Below are 25,643 nucleotides of genomic sequence, written 5' to 3'. Positions count from 1 at the left end.
ACATCGGTGCTGCTAACACAGTGGTTGGAGGTGCTCTCCATTGCCTCTCAAGACAGGCAGATACTACTCATCATTCTGTAGTTAAGAGTGGCTGTGTGTGTGTGTGTGTGTGTGTGTGTGTGTGTGTGTGTGTAGCATCACAGGAAAATTGATGTGAAGATATCTGCAGTGACTCCTCAGGTATTGTGAGTACAACATTATTTCTGCTAAATTTGTTCCTCCAGCTTCTTCTCCCGCCCTAAACCTGCACAATTGAGGAGGAGCTTTACAGCACACACACACACACACACACACACACACACCTCTTTATATATCAGAGTTGCTCCAATCACTTGCTTTTTTTCCCTTTTCCTCTTTTTAAATTCTAGGATTAAAGAACCACTTCAGGACAGCATAATAGCTACCTACGAAGAACATGAAGACAGTGTCTATGCGGTGGAATGGTCTTCAGCCGACCCATGGCTATTTGCCTCGTTAAGTTATGATGGACGGCTTGTTATTAACAGAGTTCCCAGAGCTCTTAAATACCACATACTGTTATAAATCTGTTCACATTTCTTCAGCTTCATTATCTCAATATTGGCTGATAATTGGAAATACTCCATTTCTCAAATAAGTGTCATGAAAGGAATATCAACCCTTTTCCCTCTAGTGTAAATATTTGAAAATTAAAAGAACTGCTATGAAAATCACTTTTTAAAAACTGTTTTTCTTGTTTTGCATCTGACATTACACACACACACACACACACACACACACACACACACACAAAGAGACTATTGCTATCCAATTTCCTTGTATGGTCTCTGTTGTCCTATATGAATTAGTTGAACCCAAAGGGAGCATCTACCTGTATAGGGAAACAAATGGAATATTGCCAGTACACTCACACCAAAGTAAACTATTTCAGTTTCACTTAAGTGTTTCCATAGTGGAGGTGTGTGGTTGAACCAAATCGTGTCTTAAAACATTTCTGTCTCTTAAAACAAATAGACATAGGCTGTGTTTGCATTTAATACTAAACTTTAGTTTAGTCAAGGGACGCGGGTGGCGCTGTGGGTTAAACCACAGAGCCTAGGACTTGCCGATCAGAAGGTCGGCGGTTCGAATCCCTGCAATGGGGTGAGCTCCCGTTGCTCGGTCCCTGCTCCTGACAAGCTAGCAGTTCAAAAGCACGTCAAATTGCAAGTAGATAAATAGGTAGCGCTCCGTCGGGAAGGTAAACGGCGTTTCCATGTGCTGCTCTGGTTTGCCAGAAGCAGCTTAGTCATGCTGGCCACATGACCTGGAAGCTGTACGCCGGCTCCGTCGGCCAATAAAGTGAGATGAGCGCCGCAACCCCAGAGTCGGTCACGAGTGGACCTAATGGTCAGGGGTCCCTTTACCTTTACTTAGTTTAGTCAGTACAGTGTGGCTGAGCCATATGATAGCCTTCTTCAAATATCTCAAGGGCTCCTACATGGAAGACAGAGGAAGCTTGTTTTCTCCTGGCTCTGGAGGGTAGGGCTCGAACCACTGGCTTCAAGTTACAAGAAAGGAGATTCTGACTAAACACCAGGAAGAACTTTCTGACAGTAAGAGCTGTTTGACAGTGAAATGGACTCATCATCATCATGAAACCTTTATTGGCATCACATACTAACATTCAGAATAAATAGGCCAGTGCGATTTCGTCGCCATTTCAACAGTACAGTCATTTGCCAAAGGCGAGCAATCTATTTCATCTCTGTGGGTCTCCAGTAAGGGTAGGATCCTGTAGCAACAAAAAATCAAATAGAGGGACTTAGCTACTGTCTTGGTGAGCTCCTGGTCTCTCCCCTGTAATAAGAAGCGTATAACCTCTGTCTCTGGTTTCCATGTTGGAATACATAGATGGTCTAGAAATTGTTGGCGGAGATCGTCATACATTTTACATTTAAGGGCCATGTGAGCTAGAGTTTCCACCAGGTGGGCATCGCATGGGCAGATCCTATCTCCTTCTGCCATGGACTTCTTCTGGAGGTTATGGACTCTCCTTCCTTGGAGGTTTTTAAGCAGAGGTTGGTTGGCCATCATTGATGCTTTAGTTGAGATTCCTGCATTGCAGGGGCTTGGACTAGATAAGATTCTATGATTCTATGATCTGTGTTACGTTAAAATGTTTCAGTTATTGCACAACAGGAAGTGCAGGGGCCACAAGGCCTAGGAAATAATCCACTAGCTTTGGGAGGGGAAGATGAATATGGATCCATAACTCCTGCTGTTGCTATAGTGACAGCTTTGGCTTCTGTTGAAAGGGCCTGCCTATTCCTAACCTTTGTCTCTACCCAGCAGCTGGATCGAGATGTGATTTTTCATGTGTGTATGCTGTTCCCAGTATGTAACGATATTACAAAATTGTATTTGTAGGGCCTGGGAAAAGGGAGGTGGACAGGGAAAGCCCATTTAATAAAACACACCCCAAAGCTGGGTTTTATTCTTGACCGACTAATAAGTACAGATTCATACGGTCCATGGTGGGTATTTTTCTGCCTCTATTTTAATAATTCCTGCACTTCCTGAAAGATTAGACATCGCCCTTGGAGCTTTCCCTTCAAGAGTGGTATCACGTCCATTTCATACCTGATCAAGCTGATGCTTCATATGAGCGGACAGCGTGAGCTCTCCTTAGCTTCAGCAATAAACCTTTGCTAATGAAGAAATGAGTTTTGAAATAGTGGGTTTAAAAAAGAAAGTTGGTGAGTTTTATTTTCACTTTAACATACCTAGGCTTTACACCGTTGAATTGATTTTACCTGTTAAACGTTATCTACCTTAGCTAATTTCACTATGAACTCGCATGGAAGGAGTGAGGTACCCTTCATATATTGAAAACAATGCTATTGGTAGATATGGTAATAGGGTTATAGAACTAATTTTCTAATTTGCTGGCAAGAAACTGGACTGAGGATCCCCCTATGATCAAACAATCCTGTAGAGCCTGGACCCCAGTTTATCACTGAACCTTCAGCTATCCACATGGATGGTAGGCTCAAGAAGCAGATGAAATGCAGTACCTTTGCCAGAGCTGCTGCCAGTCCGAGTAGACAGTATTGGGTTTGATGGACAGATAAGACAACTTCCTGTGTTGAGTGAAATGGAAGCATGCTGAAATTATGGCATGGGGTTTGTCAGGTATAAATAAATTGTGGTTGCACTAACCAGAGTCTAGACTCTTAGACCATGCTTTTTGGTCCAGATTTATAGGCAAAGTATATTTTTTTGTGATTTCCTTCCTCCTCATACCTTCCATGAGAATTTCTGGATGCTAAGCCAGACAGTGGCCTCTAAGGGTTAAGCACCATCCCAAACCATGAGTTCAGATGTATCATCATATGACAATTTAATGAAACTATTTTTCAAACCAGCTTCAGACTCCCAGATTCAAATCCTCATTTGTTGGCCACTGGCAAACCATATTTTGCCAGACAGTGTTGGTTTAGACATTACGACAAACCATAGTTTTGTGTGCTAAAGCATGGTTTGGTGTTGCCTCTTTCCTGTGCTAATGGTCTTTTTCATTCTTTGTGCATATATTCCATCCACCTTAAAAAGAAGGCCTCCTTAAGTCTAATATGCCAACTCTTGCAGCTTACTATTCTGTGACTGTTGGTTCATCCTAATAAATTGGGCGTCATATATTGCTCCATCCTAGGGAAGCATGTGGTTGTTTGATGGGTCAATGCAGCTGCCTGCAGTTTTCGATTCACCTGGGGGATATGGCTACAGGCTTTCCTTTTGGGTGTGACTGTTGGTGCAAACATTGTGAGCCCTTGCGCTTCGAAACTGACCACTGCGTTACTGCTGCCCCAGCAGTATTCTATCCAGGATTCCCAAACCCAGTCATAGCATGTGAAGCTTCAGCAATGTTACAGCATCAATGCATCTTCAGACCATGCCTTGGGACTATTTGTATTTAACAAACTAAGTGTAAAGAAGTAAAGCAGCTTTGAAAATATTGGGCACTGGTGTATTTTTATATCCAGGGAACAGTCATTTTCCGTCAGATGAAAAATAGAAAAGAATAGAATAGTGTTCACTTTTTAAAAACATGCCCGCGCACCCCCCCCATACTCCTAATATTTTGCATTTGGCTTTTGAGATGTTTACTGCATAAATGAGGAATTAAAAGAGGAGCGCCATTAGATGGGTGCCATTGAGGGAATTCAGCTTTTGCGTTGGCACTTCAGGCTTTTCCACCCCCTGCACCATTAAGAAACCTATTACATATAATTACAAGCATAGTGTGATGTTTGTATTCCATAGTATCATATAATGAAATAGAAAGGAAAGGAACCGTGTTGTATTTATTTACTTAGGTTTAGCACTTGATGCAAAGTCTGCCCAAAACTGCGTGTTTGTGTGTGCTTTAAAATGAACACTAAGCCTAAACACTAAAGTTTAAAACTTAACATTTCTCTGTTTACTCCATGGACTTCGATTTCTTTGTGCTTGTTAAGAAACACAACTTATTTTTGCTCTTAAACATTTAATTAGGAGGCTGTGTGCACACCCAGAAGCAAAAGGTGTTACAACGCAGGGAGGAACATACCTTTCTATGTTATTTGTGCTTGTTAATAAAGCTGACGTTTTGGTTAATGAAAATGCGTGTGTTCTGATCTGAAGTGGTGGTGGTGAGGAACCTGATTGTTCTTATCTCACCTCATGTTGTTGATTTGGTCCTCTATACTTCCTAACACTGTAGTCGGCGAGAGGTGTATGTACAATAAGGTTAGGAAAGAAAGAAGAAAGAAAGAAAGAAAGAAAGAAAGAAAGAAAGAAAGAAAGAAAGCCCAGTCAGTTCACAAACTAGCTCTGGAAGTTCAACATATAGCAGGCATGTCAGTCAGGGTCAATCCGTGTTGGTGCTTGGTGTTCATGGTGGATGGCCAGAAGAGGAAGACAAAAGGTTCATGAAGAAGAAGGAAGTCCTGAAAGGAAAGCAAGGTGCCTTGGTGGTGGAAGACTTGCTGGGATAGCCAAATCACTTGAGTTAGGCTGAAGAGCAGAGCCAGCCCATGACATTTTGGCACCTGAGGCAGATCCCAAAATTGTACTCCCCTCCCTGCCAGGGAAGAAGGGGTGAGGGAAGATTGGCATCAGGATCTGTTGACCCTGTCGCCTGAGGGAAGAACATGCCCACCGTGTTGGGGGTGGGGGAGAGAAGAGAGATGCAGTTCAAAATCACAGTTTTCCATCTCTCAGTTTCCATCCATTTAAGCCGCCACTTTTCTCTGTCAGTGTCCTTTCCCTCTCATTCCCATGCTGCATTCCTATACAGTGGTACCTCAGGTTACAGATGCTTCAGGTTACAGACACTTCAGGTTGCAGACTCTGCTAACCCAGAAATAGTACCTCAGGTTAAGAACTTTGCTTCAGGATGAGAACAGAAATCGTGTGGCGGCGGTGGCAGTGGGAGGCCCCATTAACTAAAGTGGTGCTTCAGGTTAAGAACAGTTTCAGATTAAGAACGGACCTCCGGAACGAATTAAGTTCTTAACCCGAGGTACCACTGTACTGCTGTGCAGCCTGCCTTTTCTTTCGCTCCCCTCCCTGACACCATGCGAACCCAGGATGGTGACACAGCACTACAAACCCTCCAGTGGGTGCTGCGTGGTAACAGCCTTACATTTTTATGTACGTTAGAAAATCTAGAAATCACAGCAGCCTAAGACTGTTTTTGCCTTCAGACTCACAAAGTTAAGACACATGAGGAAAAGGGAGGAGGAAAAGCAAGCTCAAACAAAATTTCTGAAAGCTGCAGCCAGTGGCAGTGGCAGTTCTGGCAGTTCCTCTCCAGAAGTACCCATCCCTGATTAAATCTAGGAGCAGAGCTGGTGGCAACATTTGTTCCTGGAGCCAGGGCAGCTTCTGCCACACAGTTCTTCCTTCAGACAGCGGGCCTGACAGCAGTTAGAACCCTTCCCCCTTCCTTGCTCTGGGCTGGATCTGGCTGTAGGCTAACAGTTGCCCAGCCCTGGTCCTCTACAGAAAACACAGCATTTAGCTTGGTTTCGGATGAAAATGTTGTATATGCCTTACGCTAGGGAGTGATGGGACAGTATAGATGCTTTGGCTGAAAGTTCTTGTGACACTCCCAAGGTGATGCTCGGAACTGTTCCTTTTGTGAGGTGGCTCAAAATGAAGAAAGTGGACTTGAAGGGACGAGTGTCCCTCCTGATTAGCAGAAAAGCTGCGGCTGAGGAGGCTGCTGAACTGTAAGCCACAGATAACTTTCCATATCAATTTGCACACTGCTTCTGCTCTCATTCCACCTGCTGGTTTAGTCAGGGAGAGAACCAGTGAAGTGAGAAGAAAATGACACGGAGGAGTTCTGGAAAATGAGAAAAAGACAAAGGAGAAGAGAAAGGTAAAAGGGAGACTGACAAATACAGAACGAGAAGTGAATTGGAAATGACAGGACCGGGGAAGCATCAGCTTGGGAAGTGGAAATGGGGAACACGCACACAAAATGGACGGAAAATGGGGTTTAAAAAGGCAAAGGGGAATTGCAGGCAATGAACGAAAAACCCCGTGAGAAGGGGAGAGTGGAAGGAACAGGCGAACTAGTCCTAGCTCACCTTACAGAATGGCTAGCTAGATAAATTTGGGCTGCTAGAGGGCAGTGGTGTGCATGGGGATCGACAAAGTGAATGGCTACTTATCGAGACAACTTTTCAAACGCTTACCATCAGATTTAAAGAGATTTCCTAACACTTTTGACATTTAAAAAGTTGCAACTGTGCTTATAACGATTTCTGGTAATTTCATGCTTTTGAGCTCTTGCTTTGGATAAAGACTTAAATAAATATTTATGATTTTTTCATAATCACAAATACAAAGCAGAATGTTAAATTAAACACCGACTTCCCTTCCCCCCCTTCCATGGTTCCTTCTGACTACCCCTTACTGCTGCATATTCTAATTACTCTGTGTTTTTCCTTTTCTCATTTCATCTCAGCGTAATTTTTTACTGCTGAATTTAATCCTGCTACTTTTTTAACTCGTTTACAATGATTCTTCTAATATTCTACAAACATTTTCCAATCTTCCTTGAATACCCTTTCCTCTTGATCTCTTATTCTGTTGCTTAGACTCACCAATTCTGCATATTCCATTGTTTTCGTCTGCCACTTCTTGTTTGGTACTGTTCCCTCCCTCCATTTCTGGGCATATGCCACACAGGCTGCTGCAGTTGCATAGAGAAACAGATTCCTTTCATCTATTGGGATATCTGACTCAGTTATTCCCAAGAGAAAGGCTTCTGGTGTATATACAGTGGTACCTCGGGTTAAGTACTTAATTCGTTAACCTGAAACTGTTCTTAACCTGAAGCACCACTTTAGCTAATGGGGCCTCCTGCTGCTGCCGCACCACCAAAGCACGATTTCTGTTCTCATCCTGAAGCAAAGTTCTTAATCTGAAGCACTATTTCTGGGTTAGCGGAGTCTGTAACCTGAAGCGTATGTAACCTGAAGCGTATGTAACCCGAGGTACCACTGTGTATATATATATATATGTGTGTGTGTGTGTGTGTGTGTGTGTGTGTGTGTGTATATATATATATATATATATATATATATAACCTTTTAAACATTTTTTTCGTTTCGTAATATACCATCTCCCAGAAGCTCTTAGCCAATTTACATGCCCACCACATTTGGCAGAATGTACCTACCATTTCTTTGCACTTCCAACATTTGACTGGTTCTGATTTATACGTTTTTTTGCTAGTTTACTCGGCGTCAGATATCATCTATATATCATTTTCATAAAATTCTCTGTTAACGCATAGCAAGCTGTAAATCAAGACTTGATCTGGGCTGGGGTGGTGGTGGTGGGGAGTCTGATAGTGTACCGTTCATTAGCATGCTTCCCTCTATAGGCAGGCTGCTGAAGTGGACCTGAGCAGTCTGGCGAAGGAAGAAAACATGGCTTTGCCAATTGTAGTCGTTCTGGGCCTAAGAAATCATTGTGATTGTGTGAGAGATATTCACAGCCCCAAACCTTCAATAGAAGTCACAAAGTCCTTGAACGGGTGCAGCAAACAACCCTTCTAAATATAATAAACTCTGCACCTCAGTAATGGAGATGCCAGAGTTTGGACTTGGGATCTTCACATGCAAGGTACAGTAGATGCAATTATTCTTCAACATCAACTTTGTTGGACTGTGCGCATGCCTGATTATTGTCTTCCAAAGCAACTATGCTTTCCATTTTTAAGTTCAGAATAGAATAGTTGCTTTGGAAGACATTAATCAAAGAGGTTCAAAGGCTCTCTCAAGGCAAATCTAATAAAAAATGTCGTATAAACACTGAGAACTGGGAAACACTGGCCTGTGAGCGCTCCAATTGGAGAACAGCCTTTACCAAGAGTGTCATGGGCTTTGAAGATGCTCAAACTCAGGACAAAAAGAAGAAATGTGCTAAGAGGAAGGCATGTTTGGCAAACCCTCACCATGATCAACTCCCACCTAGAAACCTATGTCCCCACTGTGGAAGGACGTGTGGATCCAGAATTGGCCTCCACAGTCATGTATGGACTCACTGTTAAAACAGTGTTTGTGGAAAACAATCTCAGCTACAAGTGATCACCAAAGAAGAAGAAGAAGAAGAAGACCACTGAGCTACAGCCTCCTCTCTCGGTTGTTTGGTTATTAGCTGTTTCACATATGCACAACTATCAGTCTATCGTCCCAAGGCAGCCCTGTATCAGGAAGTTTTTGTTGTTTGAGGTTTTACCGTGTTTTTATATATACTGTAAGCCTCCCAGGGTAGCTGGGGAAACCTAACCAAATGGGTGGGGTATAAATAATAAAAATATTATTATTATTACCCCCAAGCTGCAGTGTGTGTGTGACGAATGGTCATGTGTGAAAGTTAGGTGTCCTTAACTTTCTCCAGATTTTTTGATTGTAATACATACAACTGATGTAAATAACAACCGAAACCAAACAATGTATAATGGCAATGTAGAAGTTGCTCATTTCCCACACTGAGAAGGTCTGAAGTACAATCATCCAGTGACAAAGATTACGTGGTCTTGTGCACACATTACACAAACAGACAAGTGGCTAATAATTTGGACATTATTTACTTTGGTTTTATTGTATGGCTCTTCGTTCAACAGTGATCTATAATTGTATATAGACAGCAATGTATTTTTTGTAGAATTTTGTATAACCTTTTTCTTTTGATAATTAAAAAGAGAGAGAGATATTGCTGCGAAGTATCACAGAAAAGGCAAGACAACATTGGACACCAGCTGATGCATCCTTGACACAGAGCACAGCACTGGAACTAAGCGAAGGTTGCGTTAATTAGTGTCCGTTAAAAAATTAATGTCAAAATTCTTATGAGAGTGATTTTATTGCCATTCATTAGCTGGACAGTACTGTTGGGTTTGGTGGAGGGTGGTCTCCCCCCCTCTTTTTTTTTGGATATGTTGTATCCGGAGTACCCATACTACTGTGTATTCCTGCCTTGAAAGGCCGATGAACATTTCACTTGCATGGAGTGATGGGTTTCTTGTTAGCTGCAATTGAGTTTCCCTGAACTTGGCCTCCTGCCTTTGTGAGTGCCGGCATTGCCTTCCCTCCTCCGCAGCTAATCTTAAGCAGGGTCTTGGCCGCTGCTGATAATTCTTCAAGCGCTCCTTCTGAACAGTATGTAGTGCAAATGGCTTTCTTGAAAGGGCCCTTTAGAACCTATAGGAAAGCTGAACGAAAAGCATGCAGTGTGTCTTCTAAAGTCCGAATTCCTCTCTGGTGCAAAACCCCTTTTATGTTAAGAGCCGTATGTGAGCGTGAGTCAGGCCTTGCTGCTGCTGTACCTTGAACGATGCCACAGAGCACAGGCGTCTTGTTTTGACATCTTGGGACCCTGGGCATTTTGTAAATGGAAGGTTTGTTTCTGTAGGGCATGTTTTCTTAAGATGCAGGACAGCCTCGTGCATTTGAAGAGAACTGCTGGTAGCAGCCCTTTGGATCCTACAACTCGGGCGTAACTGCGCACAAACACCATGGAGTCCACCTATAAGCTGAGTTTGGCCTGAAGCAATCATAATCTCAAAGTGCAGGAATACTACCCAGCTGATAGTCCTCTGAGTTACAATTTGGGGTTTTAAGAATTCTGAAATGTGTCAGTGGTTAAGAGGTCCAGCTATGAAATCAAGAAGATGTATGGGACAAATCTCTCATTGGCCATTTCTCCCCACAAGAGAGAGAGAGAGAGAAAGTGAGTGCCTAGGGCGGCAAATACATCTGTGATTAAAAATCGCAATTAAAAATAAATTGAAATTTTTGAAATATTTGAAAACTGTCAAAACCACCTAAAAATAAAGCACAACGAAGCAGCTGTAATCCAAAGCACAGGTGCGGCCACACTGCGGGTCAGCCATTGTGTAGCACTTGTGGAAACGCAAGTTCCACAGACTGAAGCGATCAAATCAGCACCCATTAGGATGCGATAGAGGCAATCCCACACCTACCTCTCTGCCTTTGAGCCTTGCACCTGCAATTTGGCAGGTAATGACATTTACTGTACAGGGTGGGTCTTCAGCTGGTGCCTGAAACTTGCTTGAGTCTGCACCAGCCGTGTCTCGGAAGGAAGATCCATAATTGGGGTACTCCACTAAGAAGGTTGCCACCTAAAGTACCTCAGGGTTTCATTCAATGTTAATCATTCTCAAGAGTAGACCAATTGAAATGAACGTACAGGACTAACTTGGGCATACATTTTCTTTAAAATATAGTTCGGCCACATCTGGAGCCTACCATGTTCTCCACTTTTAAGGCAGAGGAAGCATTGGGTGGCTGGAATTGAGGCATGGTTGGACTGGCCAGGGATGATGGAACTCCCCCAAAACTTATGAAGGGCTACAAGTTCCCCTTACAGCAGCCTTTCTCAACCTGTGGGTCCCCAGATGTTGTTGAACTACAACTCCCAACACCCCTAGCTAGCAAGGCCAGAGCTCAGGGATGATGGGAGTTGTAGTCCAACAACATCTGGGGACCCACAGGTTGAGAACCGCTGCCTTACAGGGTTGCTGTAAGGATCACAAATAGGCGATGTATGTGAAGTGTCTCGAACCCTCTGAGGTACTGTGACATAAACACCAAGTTGTTTATTGTTGCTAATTTATTGAGGAAGGTTTGGTGTCAGGGTGATAGGAAAGGAAGATGCTGACTTGTTACCCGAGTTGGACCATCTACTTTAATACCACCAGCAGTGACTCTCCTGGGTCCCAGGCTGCAGTCTTCCCCAGCTCTGGCTGGCGATGCCGTGAATGAACTCTGCCACTGAGCAACGGTTTCTGACACCTGCGCTCAGTGTTAGGACTTATTTCTGGGAAATCTGAAGTAAGAATACACAGAAGTGCCCTTGAGCAGGTACAGAGAGAGAATTTCCCCTCCCACTAAGCATCACTTGACTCCTCCAGCTCCTCAGTGCAGATATCTTTGTGGCACTGCTGAAATACAAGATCCTGCACAATCACATCTTCTTTTGTCCTTTGTACTTGGGACCTCATTTTAAGTTTCCAGATACCATTTTATTGAGATTGCACTGAAGATCCACATAAGATAATCTTATGTAAAATACTGACACTTTTTGTGGCTACTGGCAAGAAACTGTGCAAAAGTACTTGCACAGGTAGCTATAAATTGTCATGGTGATGCCCTGATTTGAGGATAGTTTTATTATTTATTTTATCTTGTCTTCTTTTTACCCTTAGTTTTATTGCTTATTTTTCTTATAACTTGCTTTATTGTTTTTTATCCTTGATGCTAGCTTTTATTTACTCTGTTTTATATACATGGTATTTGTATTAGAGAATATGATTTGCTGTACGGCTTTGAGACTGATGGAATCTTTGCAAAATGACTGTCCGTAAGCAGCTGAATAACTAGAGAGAGCCCCCAAACGAGGAATTAAAAAGGAAGGTCTTCCTGACATTGTATTGCAAGGGGTTGGACTAGGGTCCGTTCCAGCTCTACAATTCTCTGATTCTATGACAAACATGAGCCTGGCATCCCTTTTAATAAAAGACATACAATGCCAACTTAAGCATAATTCTCAAACATGAGACTTTAAATAACTCTCCTTTATATGCATTTGGTGGCAAATCAACTCCTACATGCAAATCTGTTACATCTGGTGCGTCCCCAAATTTAAATAACAAACTATGGTGGCCCTTCTGAGAGAACCTAAATGAGCGTCTCCGCTCCCATCATTCAGCCCAGACATGGAAATCCAGCTCTGAGGGCCTTCTGGTGGTTCCCTCACTGCAAGAAGTGAGGTTGCAGGGAACCAGGCAGAGGGCCTTCTCGGTAGTGGCGCCCACCTTGTGGAACGCCCTCCCATCAGATGTCACGGAAATAAACAACTATCTGACCTCTGAAGGCAGACCTGTATAGGGAAGTTCTTAATCACATAACCATAGAATTGTAGAGTCAGAAGGGACCATGAGGGTCATCTGGTCCAAAATCTGTATACAGGAATCTTTCGGCCAACATGGGGCTCGAGCCCACAACCTGAGATTAAGAGAGCTGTGCTCTACCGACGGAGCTATACAGTGGTATCTCGGGTTACAGACGCTTTAGGTTACAGACTCTGCTAACCCAGAAATAGTACCTTGGGTTAAGAACTTTACCTCAGGATGAGAACAGAAATCACACACCGGTAGCACGGCGGCAGTGGGAGGCCCCATTAGCTAAAGTGGTACCTCAGGTTAAGAACAGTTTCAGATTAAGAACAGACCTCCAGAATGAATTAAGTTCTTAACCCGTGGTACCACTATATGTTCCATGTTTTACTGTGTCTGATGTTTTAATTTTTTGGAAACTGCCCAGAGTAGTTGAGGTAATGCAGTCGGATGGGCGGCATATAAATGATGGTGGTGATGATGATGATGATGAATGGCTGCCATGACTGGACAACAGCCCTTGTAGAAATTGGTGGGACTTAACCTCTTAGGGAAAATACTTAGCACCAGAGTGTAAGACAGCCAAGCCAGGCTTGGCGGTGTGCTTAACAGCTAAGGAGAGCGATTCTTTGACCTTATTTGCTGCTATTCATGCCTCATGCAGAGGAATGCTTGTCACAGCTCTAATGATTTAAAGTCAGGCCCAGCTAATATATCTTAGTTCTTCCTGCATAGCCTCGGCAGTTTCCTTTATAATGCAATATGGAGGAACCGTCGGTGTAATTGGTGAAGAATGGCAGTGCCTGAGAGGTGCCCTTTGCTACAATTCAGAGCTTCTGCAATTCATTTGTCAGAGGCCCGGCTCTGTGACGCTTTTAGCTGTGAGACACACACAGCACCGGAGAGATTATAGCTTTTTATTGCACTCACCTCTGCGGGTAAAAGACAGCAGACTTTTGACACTCGCAGAGCTCTTGTTCACATAGCAGAGCTCAAAAGCTGCCCCATGCACCTGACTATTATGAGGCTGCATTTCTCTTAAGCGTCCTTGAATAGAAATCAAAGCAGGATGCCTCACAACTGCCTCAGGGATTGTTCATCCATGATACTGGGTGAGAAGGATCTGTATTATAGCAGTATGACTTGTCCTCATTTTGTGGTCCTTCTCTAAATCTTTAGTACCCTTATGCAATGGAAACATATGTAGTGGTGGCTACACACACACACACAGAGAGAGAGAGAGATAGAGATAGAGAGTTAAAGAGAGATATGCAGTGTTTTTGTTTTTTAAGAGAAATGGGTGCTAGTATTCACCATGAGGAACGCGGGTGGCGCTGTGGGTTAAACCACAGAGCCTAGGCCTTGCCGATCAGAAGGTCGGTGGTTTGAATCCCCGTGACAGGATGAGCTCCTGTTGCTCAGTCCCTGCTCCTGCCAACCTAGCAGTTCAAAAGCACGTCAAAGTGCAAGTAGATAAATAGGTACCGCTGTGGCGGGAAGGTAAACGGTATTTCCGTGTGCTGCTCTGGTTCGCCAGAAGCGGCTTAGTCATGCTGGCCACATGACCCGGAAGCTGTACGCCGGCTCCCTCGGCCAATAAAGCGAGATGAGCACTGCAACCCCAGAGTCGGCCACGACTGGACCTAATGGTCAGGGGTCCCTTTACCTTTACTCACCATGAAGCTGCTACAGTAAGTGCCACACTTTTAACACTGGGGTGTGGTGAGGAACGTGCCAGTACTGTGTACTCTTGAGTACTCCCAGAAAAAAGCACTGCATATATGTCAGTGAAGTGGACAATTTGAGTAGAGCAGTGAAAAGAATTTGTGCCCCCGTTTCCTCCTGCCAAGAAAAAATGCCTGACGATTCAGGTGATTCCTGTGACAGCGTCATATATTTTCAAACTGGGGAAATGCTGGAACAATCCTCCTAATAACTGGAGGTAATGGCAGGACAAAGCAGATGGGGGAGATGGCCACTCCTATCCTGCCAATCTCTTGGCGTGCAGGATGAAAAGTGTGTTGTCTGCAGGGAGGAGACAGAGATTGTCCCTGCTACACAGCAGCAGGACACCCCCAGTCCTGCTGGCTCGCCTCCCCCTCTGACACCCCGCTTGAGGAGAGCCCTGCACATTGCTGAGCAACTGGCCAGACGGACCCAGAGGAGGAACCTCTACAGTCTCTGTTTGCTTGGGAGGAATCCAGAGAGAGAGGCTAGAAGGGGAGAGGCTGAGCTATAGTGGCCAGTCTCATCTGGATTAAGACAAACCAGAGTACTCTACTGTGGTGTTGTTTGCTGCTAATAAAAAGCTAATTGCCTCCCGTGTGTGCCCCTGCCCTGTGGTTGACCTGGCTTGGTTGAGAGCTCCTTGACAGGTAGGGCTGGGAGAGGTTCCTCCTTGTAACCCTGAAAAGCTGACAATCCTTGTAGACACTACTGAGCCTGATGGACCAATGGCCTAACTCAGTGGAAGGCACCTTCCTGTGTTCTCTCGAACCTACCCTTTCGAGATGTTGAGAGGTATGTGGCGACATGTGCCAATTGCTGCAGCGGAACAATAATTTTGATATAAGCTTGCAACCGGTTCTCTTCCAGCACATGAGCCTATAAATTAGATGTTTGTCGTCCTTGTGCCATAGCAGATATATTCTCTTTGGGCATCAACCATCTGAAGAAGGTCCCTTGTTTGCCATTGCCTAAAAATGTATGGATGTCATAACAATTTATAAGCAGCTGCCTCTTACACCTGCGATAGAAGTAAGCCAAGGAATTCAAATGAGATCTGAAACATAAATTAGGTATCCTAATCGCCCAGTGTTGCCATGCTATCCTGGCTTCCCAGCAAAGTAGGTATTTTATTGTCCTCTTTTTTTATGTCACATTATCTAACAGGATTGATATAATTATGCTAGAGTCAAGGTGAAGGACTCTCACTAGAATGTAATAGAAGAGATCTTCCAGCTCATGCATAAATCCAGCTCAGGATAAAGGAGCAACTTCTAAAAGGCACTGAGGGATGGGGCCAACCCCTCTTCCCACATTGCCCTCCCCATCTCTTCCTTCTGTTCCTTGCCCTTCTCAGCTCTGTAGCCTAAGCGCTTTTTGTGGCAACAGGATGAGGAGAACAAGTTTGGCTTGGCATCTGGTGGTCTGGTTTTTCTGGGTGAGATCTGTACTTCTGCCTTGGGCCCAGCTGATGATGTGTTTCCACTTCCTTTCTGCTTTCCATGGTCATGATTTAAGTTGTGCTTTTACTCCAGAAGAGTTGGATGAAAATGTTTCAAGCAAGCCATGTACCTGAACAATTTCCAACCTTTTTCTCAGGGATAACTTCTTGTTTAGCACTGAAACAGTGTGAGGGCAAATCTCCTCTTAAGATGCAACCTAGTGATGGTTTCTGCTATCCACATACCTTGCACACAGTCTCATTGCTGGAAGGTTTTTAGCTGAAACATGAAGCACTTTCATTGAGTTTGATGCCATGTCAGATGATGTGAAAGCTCTATCTTTTTAGTATTTGATGTTTGATGGCCGTTTCACACATGCAAGCTATCACTTGATATCACAGTGTTGTTATGTTTTGCCAGGTATGTTCAATCAAGGTTGCTAGATGCCACCTTTAATTTAAAGGGCTAGTCCAAATTCCAAAACTACAGTCTAATTGCAACTCAAAACTGGAAAAACAAATGCTTTGTGGTTTGCACTGACTTAGATTTAGCTCTAACAGTACAGCGGAAATGGAAGTTATAGGATACTATCAGGTTTTGATCCAGCACTGCTATAACATACACCTATTTCCACCAGCCATTGATTCCTTACAAGTGTAACCTTGCAGTTCTGTGGACCCCAAGACACTAATATTTAATTAATCTCACCGGTCTCTAAAATGTTACATTCTGCCATGAGACAAACTAAGCTATGTAGAACCATATTTGAAAGGGGGGGGGGGGAATTGTGGTAAACATGCTCTTCTGAAAAAAATGGGCTGGAAAGTACAAGAAAATATCTGATAGTAGGAAAGAGACATTGTTTTTTGTCCTCTATCTAGAGACACATAAAACCTAATGAAAAGTCATGTTGCGAGGTATCAGCACCATGGACAGTTCACCCTTGGTAAGTCTATAAAATGGTACAGGCAGTTATCTAAGCTGGGTAAACAAATTTGTTCTATCAAGCAGCACACATTGAAGTATTAAACTCAGCGATGCTCCTGGAGGTCATGTATATCCAGCAAGGTAATGGAAAGCTGGTAACATCTGTCTGTTAATCTACAGGACTTCAAAGGTTCTTGCTCATGGCATGAGCTAAGAAAAACAACTTACAATGGCTAGTTTTATGTTTATTAAGGTACTCGAATAATAATAACAATTGAACTTTCACCCCATCCCAAAAGGCAGTCTAATACTGCATCTATCAGTTCTTGAGTTTTTAAAAATTATTGATTTATTTTGCTTGAACATGTTAGTTTTGTAGATGATAGATAGATAGATAGATAGATAGATAGATAGATAGATGATAGATAGATAGATAGATAGATAGATGATAGATAGATAGATAGATGATAGATACTTTGGCATTTAGTGGCGGTGATAGCAGATTTATTATGAAGCACAATTTTACCCAATTAGCCAGAAGAAGATGGATAGATTCTAAAAGTTAAGAAAATGAAACATGACAATAGTCACATTGTTTCATACCTATTACAGCAACCACAAACTTCTGTGTTGTATTACAGTGGAGGGACATTTAAGGAAGATAACTCTTCCTTATACATTCTGGCCATCCTGCAATGGCACATGCATTGATGTGTGAAAGGTAGTCGTTCCCTTGGGCATCATTCCAGAAGCTTGTGGAGTTACTGTTCTTGGGCTTAAAATAGCTTTGTCTGAGGGTCAATCTTTATGTGATGTTTTTCTTCCACAGAGGAAAATCTGCAGAAAATCTGCATCAGAACGAAACATCTGCACGGATTCCCCCCCCCCCGGGAGAGAATACAGTACCGTACTTGCAGGATCTTTCTATGTGAATTTATGTTTTTCTATGTATACTTCTGTGGCAGAAACACATTATTGTGGAGTCAGTCCTCCCTTTCATTAGGAGAGAGAAGTGATGGTGGCCCATTGTGGATTAAGGGTGGCACGCAAAACCTGGGCAACAGTGAGGATGGGAGCTTTGCATCACTATGGCACCCACCACAATCCTTTCCCTTAGGAAGGGTGCTCAGGAGAGGTGACAGATGGGTGATGAGGGGTTTTATGTGGGAGACAGGGTAGGAAGCATCTCCCAGGTTGGGAGGTTGGGAGAAGAAACAGAAGTTCCCAGGTGAGAGCTGGGAAGGTCTCCTTTTCCATATATGGATAAAGGATATGATACAACTATGATAGAGGACTTTTATATCTAATTTTTGCTCCTCTTTATCTTTCCCTCTTTTTTTATTAGTTTGGTTTTTATTTTATCCTATGCTGAAAACTTTCAATAAAAGTATTTTGGAAAAAATGAAGGGTGCTCAGGGGAGGAGCAGATCAGCCATGGCAATTTTGGTATGGAAATCCAGGCTAATATTTTGGGTAGATAAGAGCTTAAATATCAGAGCATGGCTCCTTCCCTCCCCATTGATTCCATCTTAGAAGTTTTGATTTGATTTAGCGGGACTATAGAAACAAAAAAAGTTGTGGCCATTGTATTCCAGAACTGCAGTCTCTTCCTAGTTGTTTTTGTCTGCTGCTTCCTGTGTGTTATTTAGCAGATGAGCTCGGATCAATGTACAAACCAACCTGAAGAGCATGACAGGGCGTGTCTAGTCTGGTCCCTAATGCCTCTTTACCAAGAAGGTGATAGCAAAGTGTATACGCATCATGAAACCTGGGGACACATCTGCCGCTCCTCCATGCTTCAGATGCATCTGCAGTCTTTTCATTGTGCCAGAGGAAAAGAGGTAGCAATGCTAATAGGCTTCAGACACAGGTAAGCTTAATCTGCTTCAAGACAGAGAGCAGTAAGTGGTTACAATTAGGGAAGTACAGCCTGAATACAAATCTGGCTGGCCAGCAGGGGTTTTGGTGCTGTTCAGAAAATTGAATTTTTGCTCATGGTAGGGGGAAACAGAGAGTTGACCTGGTTTTCTGGGTTGAGGCTACTGCAGAAACAGAACAGTCTTTCATATGTGGGTGCTCTTGTATTGCTTCATTCGCAATCTACTCTGCCCATGTTGTGGAAGCTTCTAAAGAGAGCTTATAAGCCATCCATAGGTAATATTCTTCAGCACTGTTTGCTTTCTTGCAGTATTGGCAGGTTTTCAATTCCTCTGCCTCAAAAAAGGGGGAAATTGTGATTTTTATTCTTATTTTTTACATTTATACCCTGTGTACTTGAGAGGATTTTTAAAATCACCAATCAAGGCAGAAATGGACAATAATTATGTGTTTGAACATATGGCAGTGATACATATTGGAAATAAGAGAGTAGCCCTTCTCTAGGAAATTAGCCTAAAGGCCCATGAGGCATTTTCCCCAAGTACAATGGGTGTACCCTATAAGCTCTCAGATATCAGGTGTGATGGCTTTCATCTCATACCCTCTCACTCTCAGAGAACATCATGAACAAGGATTCTTCATCCACCACCATGCCTGCAACCAAGACCTTCCAAATCAGAAAATGCAACTTCACCAGACTCATCAGGTTCAGAAGACACTCTCTTGGTGCACTCTCCTAGTCAGAAGCACCAATGAATCTTGAGAACCAAATATAACAGTCAATAGGCTGGGGGGGGGGAGGAGAGGGCGAGGATTGTAGAGCCTTTCCATCAGCTCTGTTGAAAGACCAACAACTTTTGGCTCTTTAAATCTCTCCACTCCACCTTGTCATTACAAGAACTCTGTAGGAATGGCATAGTTCCCGAGTTTCATGTTTCCTCCTTCATCCCAATCCCTTTCCTTTGATGTTTTATCTTTTAGCGTCTAACACTGAGAACTTATTATTGACATTGGTAAGCTGTTCTGGGAGCCTTTGGGAGGGGTGCTTTCGGGTGGGACAAAAATTCCCTGAATAATTTTGAAAAATGAATAAGGCAACAGCCTTAAAGTCCTAGGTCGTATCTCTGCAGGGCATGGGGGGGGGCAATGCCACTACCAAACCAGCACACCTTTAAGGTGTCTGAAGGCATTTACACCCCACTAAAGAAACTGTCCACTTGGCTGTAGGCAAGAAGCCTTCATTCAGAGATCTGTCCAAGGTCCTGATCAGTTCTGAATAGCTCTAGTCTGATTTTTGCTCTATTAGTCAAGTTTGGACCTTGTTGACTGAGTGTTCAAGTCCACTTTCATTTTCCTTCTGAAACATCAGCTTGAGTCCCTGTGAGGGAAACATGTGGGGTATAATAATAACAACCAGTGCTATTTTTCTAGAAAAAGACTCTTGTCCTCTTATAATGGCAATGGCACCCACCTGAGAGGTGCTGGAACTGAGTTGCAGCTGAAAAAAAGCTGTGATAACAATAACAGCATGACTCTGCCACATAAGTCACCATGCCACAATTGTGGCATGTTTTCCTAGGAGCTCAGAGCCTAGCAGGGACAGGACCCAGAAGGAAGACCACCTGAGAACCATATACAACTTGCTTTGATCTCCTCAAAAAGGAGAGAGTTATGTAGAAGTGTATTCAAAAAATGGAAGCATGTTGAAGAGAATAGTGGTGAGGCCATGAGCTTTAAAATACTGAGTTGCGAAACCCAAATCTTAGTGAGAAGCTCTTGGAAGCATACAGCAGCCAACAGTTGTGGCCACATTATATTGTCAAAAGTACAAACTGAGGTTGTTCATAGTATTATCGAGTGTAGACATGCTAAACATTCTTCAAGGAATGGACAAAATTAACTGTTATGTATCCTATGTCATTAATTAAGAAACAGTGCAATTAGGCCTTGATAGAAGTAACTGAATAATTAACTTGATTGATTAAGAAAGTAAGGGTTTGGCCGACTGTCTCATGTCTGCAAAAGTATCTTGCTATGACTTGTTAATGCAAAAAAGCAATTTTTGAGTTAGAGGGTAACATTTGCCCTGCCCTTCTCATCCTCCCAGTAGAGATACCAAAAATCTTTTGTTTCTTCTTTGCATAAACATCCCATAGTAATTTCTGAAGATGAGGCTTGAATTTGCTTTGCATTAAATCCAATCTTAATTCAGATGTAAAACCTGCAGAGGCTGGGATGTACATTCTGTTTTTCTTCCAAATTGTTTCTGCATTAGCAGTGCACAAGGCATCCAGTGCAGGGGAAAGACTCAACACAGTTCTTCGTGTTGGATATGAAAACACTCCTGGGCCTAGCTAGCAAAACTAGACATGACAGGAACACAGAGCATATTGTTCCCCATTCATCAAGGTGTTGTGTATTATAGTACAACATGGGACACAATGCCACCCACCCTGTGGATTTCACTGCTCCTGATACATATTATTGTGGGGATTGGGGAAACCCAGGATTACACTCATGGAAACTGTCTCTGAGCCTTACCTACTTTTACTATGATGACAAAAGCCCACAAGCTCTCAGGGCAGATTACAACCATTTAAAAAATACAGTATATTAAAATCAATTTAAAGCAAATTTCAGTCAAGAGAATAAATTGCAGCCAAGGGAGGAGAAGAGAATGCTAGCCATCTTGAGAGCATTTGTGCTGAAGGGTGGAATAAAATGTATTTTTTCTTAAAGGGGTTGCCCATTTGTCCATTTGTTCTCTGTGTGTTCGGCCACCTCTTGATATATCACCACCAAATTCATCATGTGTTCCTGAGGTAGGCACAGCAAGTCTTCATTGATGTTTGAATGCCAATGTCTTTGTTATGACTTCACCCATTTCAGGTGCCTCTTAATATATCATTGCCACACCTGGCATGACAGTTATTGAGGTGGGGGTGGCAGTCTTTGTCAACGTTTGGATACCAGGTGCCATTTTGAATCAAGATGGCAGACCAAAATATCAATTTGGCATGACTTCACTCAATTCCTGGCAACTGGTATTCTGAGGCATGCATCTTCTGATAGAGGAAGAAAACCCAGCCATTGCAACAAGCAGCCATTGTGTCTAATTTTATTTTACACCCATGCAAGTTGTTAGTCATCTTTGGGAGTAATAGATTAACTAGTTCTGTGTGAATACGTTTGTATTTTGGACTCAGGAGAGGGGGCAAAAGAGGTCTGGACTGAGAGACCTGAAAAGATCCTTTCTGAACATTGACCAGGCCAACTAAAGCAGTTTTGGAGGTTTCAAGGTGTCTTTGTTTGCCTCCTGCAATGCCTAGTAAACACCACAAAAAAGTGTTAAATCACCAGTGTTCTCCTCTGAAGCAAACCAACCCCACAATTTCTCACAGCCTAGAGAACCAGGGGGCCTAAGGTATTGTCTTGGATTTACTGGAGTTGGATATTTTTTGCCTCTGCTGCCACTTTGGGTCTTCCAAACAGGAGGTCAAAGCAGGACATGCATCTGCTGGGACTGACTGCATGTATATTATTTATCAAGAGGAGGTAGCTCAGTACATCCATATGGCTCACTTGTTATCTTGATGAGCATAGTCAGAGCTATCACTCTGAGCAGCAGGCGCCACTGGGAAAGGACAGGGAGTCCTCTATCCCCATGCTTGACACTCTGAGGTCTTTACGCACTGGAGAAGCAAAGCACTATAAAGAGAGCAAGGACAAAAACTTGTACATGGATGTCCCAGACTGTCATCACTCAGACTGCAGATCGCAAACAGCTATTTTGCTGTTGTTGACTGCCGCTATGCTTTCATTTTCTTCTGCTGTTGCTTTCTATTTGGCATGAAAGTTGGGGGGTGGTAGTATCTGGAGGTGTAGCCCCCCATTAGAATTCCCCATGATGTGGCAGATGAAGATGATGGACTATATGGAACTTGCTGAACTGACCGGGAGACTCTGAGAGAAGAGACGGTGGAAGGAGACTGGAAGAAGTTTAAGGAATATTTGAAAAAATAGGTTAATATTTAAACCTTAGAATAGCTTTGGAAGTGGATATAGGCTGTAGGGTTAGAAGTAGAAGATAGGGTATTTTAAAATAGTATTATTTGTAAGTGATAAAATGTGAAGTTATTTTAAGTGTGATTTTAAAAAAAAGATGGTTAGAAATTATGATATTTGTGAACTGCTAAAGATGAAGTAAAATGAAAATCAGATAGGTGGGACTTGGGGAAGCCCACTTAACAATGTTTAGAAAAATAAGGATATGACAATAATTTGTTCGTATTGTTTGTCTTTTCTGTTTGTGTTTTTTATTTGTGTTATAAAAGGCATAAAAAAAATTTGGGGAAAAAATAGAATTCCCTATGATGGCCAGGGCTGTCAACATGGCACCCACGAGCAGTAGTGGGCCTGACAATGTTTCCTAATGCACCCACAAAATGTCTCTCAAAAATCCACAACAGGTAAGAAATGTTTGCTCTTCCTGTCCGGTTCCTGTTTGCACTCACTCAGCCTTTCCTACCCCTAGCATGCCCACATTTCACTGCAGCACCAGGCTATACCAATCTCTGGTTTTGGTCCACTTCCCCGCCCACCCCCTGCCCCAAGATCCATTCACATCCACATACCTATCATGATCAAGCAGATCAGCCCATGATGCTGTTGCTAATGTTGAATAATGGCCAGCAAGACATCATGGAATGGCAGTGTAATGGAAGTCCCGGGTAAAACAAGAATTTATGGTACAATACAGGCAAAATTCCACAGAGTGATGTAGCTCTCAGTATGCTGAGCTAGAGATTCACTCTGACTGGCTGCAGGTCTAGCTAGCCAGAAGTGGGTGGAGACAGCACTTTGAGAGGGAAAGGGAAAAGACGGTTTGTTTTGTTTTTTTAGTTTTGTTCCTGGCATTCGACTTGTTAGCAGCATAACTTCTGAGCTGTGTAAAATCCACCCTGAGAGAATATTTAGATCCAGAGAAGGGCAGACTCTGAGCTGGAGGGTTAGCTTGAAAGACAGTGGCTGTTGTCTTTCAATGGTATATACAGACATGTGAGAACTGGGAAGTTGGATTTTGGCAGAGGGGGAGTGGAATTGTGAGGAAATGCACTACTTAAACCCAAGTTTAGTAGAAAGGGGATATGTCTTCTAGTGAGAGAAGAATAATCCTAAACCAGTTATAAGGGGAGTGTGCATTGTTCTCCTGGTCTGTTATATCGAGTTTAACAGAGGAGCCTCAGGTGTGAGATTTCTAAAGGTTAGGAATCTGAAGGACAATAGGCAGGTTAATAGTAGCTTGACAGAAAGTCAGTTTCAGAACCCACAAGTTGTTGAAACCTAAGCTGTAACACCTCTGTGTGATAAGTTTAAGTAACAGAAGTAAATCTAAGCTGTATACTTACCATCTTATTGTGAAGCCTGTGACATATACTGAATATATATATATATATATATATATATATATATATATATATATATGCCTGATTCTTTAAAGATCTCCAACTCCCAGCATATCTCTTTTTACCATTCTTGTTGTGAAATAAATCCTTTTCTGTTTAACTTTAATAGAACTCAAAGTGCCAGGTTGTTGGTTTTTTGAAAAGCGAGGTGCCTATATAAAGGCACAATCTGCATCTGTTCTGGGGCTGAGTCATATACCCAAGAGACAATGTTTCTTGGAAGGTAGGACGGTATTTTAAACCAAGCCTAAGAGCTACATACGCTACCACAAGGCTAACTCCGTTGTTTCAGGTTCCCCAGCATTGGCAGTGAAATCCACTTCAAGTGGGGGGGGGGGAGGTCCAGGGTCCACAGCAACAGCAACCAAGGCATCCATGTGTATGTCTTTACGAAAAAGGAGGTTTTGTAGTGGTTGCCTCTGGAAGTGCTTAGTGGAGGAAACAGGGACAACTGCAATTTTGGAGTGGGGAACCATGATTGTATTTATACTTTATGTCTAAAATGGGGTTATGTCTGTTGGGAGTAAAGCATAAACACTTGCAATAAATTTACCTATACCACAGTGACATGTCATCATCAGGAAACGTCTAGGGCTGGGACACATTAATGGTTCCTTTATGAGAATGGTAACAATTCTGATCTTATATGGGGTTCCAAAGCAATCTTCCCATCCAGGTTTTGTGCTGGCGGAGGCCTAGTTATTAGCTTGATGTCCTCAGGCCATTTTCTAGGCCAGCACTGAGCGTTATATTTTAATCGGGGAAGGGTAATCACAGCTGCTTTTTCCCTGCGAACCGGATGGGGAAATTGTCTGACTTGGTCTAAGGCAACTAAACTGAAATTCCATGCACATTGACCCGGGCCTAAACCACACTGAATATAGTGGGACTTTCATCTTAGTAAAAAAACACACACCTAGGATTGTGCTGAAAGACTCTTAGTGGCCTGAGCATCAAGCCAATAGGTAAAGGTAAAGGGACCCCTGACCATTAGGTCCGGTTGCGGACGACTCTGGGGTTGCGGCACTCATCTCACTTTATTGGCCGAGGGAGCCGGCGTACAGCTTCCGGGTCATCTGGCCAGCATGACTAAGCCGCTTCTGGCGAACCAGAGCAGCGCACAGAAACGCCGTTTACCTTCCCACCGGAGCGGTACCTATTTATCTACTTGCACTTTGACGTGCTTTTGAACTGCTAGGTTGGCAGGAGCAGGGACCAAGCAACGGGAGCTCACCCCATCATGGGGATTCAAACTGCTGACCTGCTGATTGGCAAGCCCTAGGCTCTGTGGTTTAACCCACAGCCCCACCCATGTCCCCTCAAGCCAATAGCTTCCCACAAAATAGTCTATCCTCATTAACCCCATAGTCTCACGGAGTCTTCAGGGCAACTTTGCAGAGCTGAGATATTCCCTTGCATTTTCTTCTATTTCTGTTTAAGTATCAACTGCATCGTGTGCCTTCTGTTAATCTTTTCTCTCTCTCCATCTTATGCTAAAGCCCCAAGGATACATTTTCCTGAGCCACCGAGGTGTGTTTTCCCTCTAGGAAGTCCCGTGGTACATCATGTCCAAAGATGGATGTGTAACATCTCTCTGGGTGTTCCGGCTTAAAGTAACCCTTGTGGGGCCAAACCCCAGATGTTTGAATGTGCATGAAGTGTGTCGTCTGCTGTGTGCACCTGGCCAAATTAATTAATCCCGTAATGTGGTTTTGTTTGCGCTGTGGTTAATAGCAGTATGGCAGATGTCAGACAGCAAAGTGT

At 43.1% G+C, this 25,643-nt stretch overlaps 2 protein-coding genes across 4 annotated transcripts in view; one reads left to right on the top strand and one right to left on the bottom strand.

The window, feature by feature from the left end:
* The window catches only part of EIPR1 (EARP complex and GARP complex interacting protein 1), a 66,674-nt gene extending 65,982 nt beyond the window's left edge, over positions 1-692 (top strand). For 2 of the 3 annotated variants that reach the window (XM_081857301.1, XM_081857300.1), the window contains one exon: positions 369-692. In XM_081857301.1, coding sequence (XP_081713427.1) covers positions 369-543 — 175 coding nt within the window. In that variant the 3' untranslated portion in view covers positions 544-692. The remainder of the gene's footprint in view (positions 1-368) is intronic. The other variant, XR_014155164.1, reaches the window with a different exon arrangement.
* Positions 1-25,643, bottom strand: part of TRAPPC12 (trafficking protein particle complex subunit 12) — a 220,182-nt gene that overhangs the window by 120,072 nt on the left and 74,467 nt on the right. The window lies entirely within an intron of this gene.

Source organism: Podarcis erhardii (genome assembly GCF_964252035.2).
Source record: "Podarcis erhardii genome assembly, chromosome: 3".
NCBI classification, from domain to species: domain Eukaryota; kingdom Metazoa; phylum Chordata; class Lepidosauria; order Squamata; family Lacertidae; genus Podarcis; species Podarcis erhardii.
The sequence above is the reverse complement of the archived record's forward strand: the minus strand, read 5'-3'. Positions and strand labels throughout refer to the sequence as shown.